Genomic DNA, 2,422 nt, shown 5'->3' with positions numbered 1-2,422 from the left:
CTGCCCCAATTCACCATATGGTATGTAGAAGTATTTATCTATTAATAAATTTATTTTATATACATATATTATATTAATAAAATTATTATTTTATACTTTATTTTAAGATATTAATATTTTAGACTCAATTTTGATGTCCACATAGCACCGCAATGATCTCTTTTTTTTTTTTTCTTATTTTGTTTATTTTTGCTTTTTCCTTTCTATTGTTTTTGCTTTTGTTGATTTTATTGTTAAAGTATTATTTGATACTTTAATTTAAGATATTAACATTTTAAGCTCTGTTGAGATGTCCACGTAATGCCCAATGAACTCATTTTTCCTTTTTTTGTTTTTATTTTTGCTTTTTGCTTTTTTTTTATGCTTTTTTATTAAATAAATATTGTGAAAAAAATAAGGCCAATGGAGGTGTATATGAATAACCCATTGGCTTTTTTTTAATTTTTAATTAGATAAATTTTATAACAAATATTTTGATTAATAAAAATACCAAAACAATTAGTATCTTATGGATTTGTATCAATCCCAATCTATAAGTGCTGTTTTTTTTAATAGGGGTCAAGTTGGAATGGATGAAATTTTTTTAAAAAAAATAAATTTTAAGTGGAATCATGTTTAGAGTGTTCTTTTTTTATCCATATTAAGATATATATAGAAGTATATATTTTATTATTAATTTAATTTTATATTTATATATATTATATTAATAAAATTATTATATGATAAATTAATTTAAAACATTAAGATTTTGAGTTTAGTGGGCGTCTAAATGGCACCTTCTACGAGTTTTTTTTTTTTGTTTTTTTTCTTTCATTTTTGTGCTTTTTCACTTTTTATTTTTAACTTTAGTTTTTTTATTTTTTTTATATTAGACATTTTTTGCGAGAAAAGAGTCATTTGAGATATTTACTGGTTACCTTCATTTGATTTTTTTTTATCTTTAATTTTTTTAACTTTTAATTAGACAAACTTTATAAAAAAACTAATGAATAAATATAACAAAACAAAAAAAATGGCAGGTTTCATCTGATTACCACACGCATAGGATGCACAAATTTTCCGTAAGGTTTGGGGTAGAGAAAAAAAGATTGAGTTGGAATTGCGTGGAAGTGACGTGTGAAATTAGAAGCCAAATCACCCCAATATTGATTCTGTCCAACTCCAAACGAAACTAGGAAAAGCTAACGCTGTCAACGACCAGACCTCTCACTATATAAATCAATAGAAAACCAGTCATCCAGTCTTGACCCTTTCAAAAAACCGAAGTAGAACTAAAATTTATCAGTCCAATTATTCTAACGCTTAAAAACCCAGTTCTTTTTTGGTTTCCTTGGGCAACGAAAATCAATTTCCTAAGGGAACAGAAAACAATAATGGCGATCGTGGGCAGTGTTCGGTGCGGTGGAAACGTTTGTCTGCAACGCCATGATCCATCCAATCTTTTCCACTTTCATATCCCAAATGCCCCCGCATGTTCTTTGATGGTCTCAAATCCACAATCGTCGAAACCAAGAACGTCCAAGATCTTGGTGTCGTCGTCGTCTAAGGTAAGTCTCCAACCATTGCGAAAACAAGAAGAGAAGAAACAGGAGGAGTTGTCGTACGAGAAAATAGACGAGTGGATGAGAGATTCGGTGGTTGAGATCGTCAAGAAGTTGCCGGAATCGCCCCTCTTGGTCCACGTGTACTCCGACAACAACACGACAAAAACAAGGACGGAAAAGGCGGAGGAAGACAACTGGGTTTCGGTGAAACAAAAGTGGGAGAAAGGAGAGACTCCAATGCCTGATGGGGTGATTTTTGTTGAACAAATACAAGAAGAAGGTGGAAAAAAGATTGAGAAAGAGAAAATTGATGAGGTTTCCAGGGCCTGGGGGGTTGTGATTCAGAGCAAGGGACAAGAAAGGTGTGGACCCCCTCCAGCTTGTTATTTGTTGAAGACTAGTAAGGTGGGTTCAGGGTTTGGGTTAAGGTGCACCCATTTTTGTTTGGTGAGGGTTAATAATTTCAGGGAATCTGCTTTCTCACAGCTCAAGAATTGCTGGTTGTTGCAGGGGAATTGAAAAAAAAAAAAAAAGTGAAGAAAAAGGAAATCATTTTTTTTTTAAATTTTTTATTGGCAATAAGACTTGGTATTTATGGCAATTAAGAAGGCCTTTGAATTTGTAGGCTGTTAAGTCAAGATGGGAAATTGATTTACAAAATTCTTATTGGACTTAAAAATTCAGAATTGTTCATACTTACAAGTTTTCTTTATTCTATTTAATCAGTAATTTAAGTTACTGTGAAGCATTTTTAGTCGCTGGTGTTTTTGGATCATAAGAAAGTTATGTTTTTTATGCTTAAAGAATAGATTGAGCATGTTGATAATACCTCTTGAATGATTTAGGTGAACTGAAAATTCTGTTCAAGCATTTATTAA

At 31.2% G+C, this 2,422-nt stretch overlaps 1 protein-coding gene across 1 annotated transcript; it reads left to right on the top strand.

Annotated features, from left to right (window-relative positions):
• The first annotated feature begins 1,178 nt into the window (after nucleotides 1-1,178).
• On the top strand, nucleotides 1,179-2,102 carry LOC111294778 (uncharacterized). Its single transcript, XM_022888149.2, has one exon. The coding sequence runs from the start codon at nucleotides 1,374-1,376 to the stop codon at nucleotides 2,061-2,063; it is 690 nt and encodes a 229-aa protein (XP_022743884.2). The 5' UTR covers nucleotides 1,179-1,373; the 3' UTR covers nucleotides 2,064-2,102.
• Nucleotides 2,103-2,422: the final 320 nt, after the last annotated feature.

Source organism: Durio zibethinus, chromosome 14 (assembly GCF_047325235.1).
Source record: "Durio zibethinus cultivar Kanyao isolate XHJ-2024 chromosome 14, ASM4732523v1, whole genome shotgun sequence".
NCBI lineage: Eukaryota > Viridiplantae > Streptophyta > Magnoliopsida > Malvales > Malvaceae > Durio > Durio zibethinus.
The sequence above is the reverse complement of the archived record's forward strand: the minus strand, read 5'-3'. Positions and strand labels throughout refer to the sequence as shown.

Bases quoted from the DNA above. Each gene is read 5' to 3' on its own strand.
- LOC111294778 (XM_022888149.2), top strand. From the start codon at position 1,374: ATGGCGATCGTGGGCAGTGTTCGGTGCGGTGGAAACGTTTGTCTGCAA.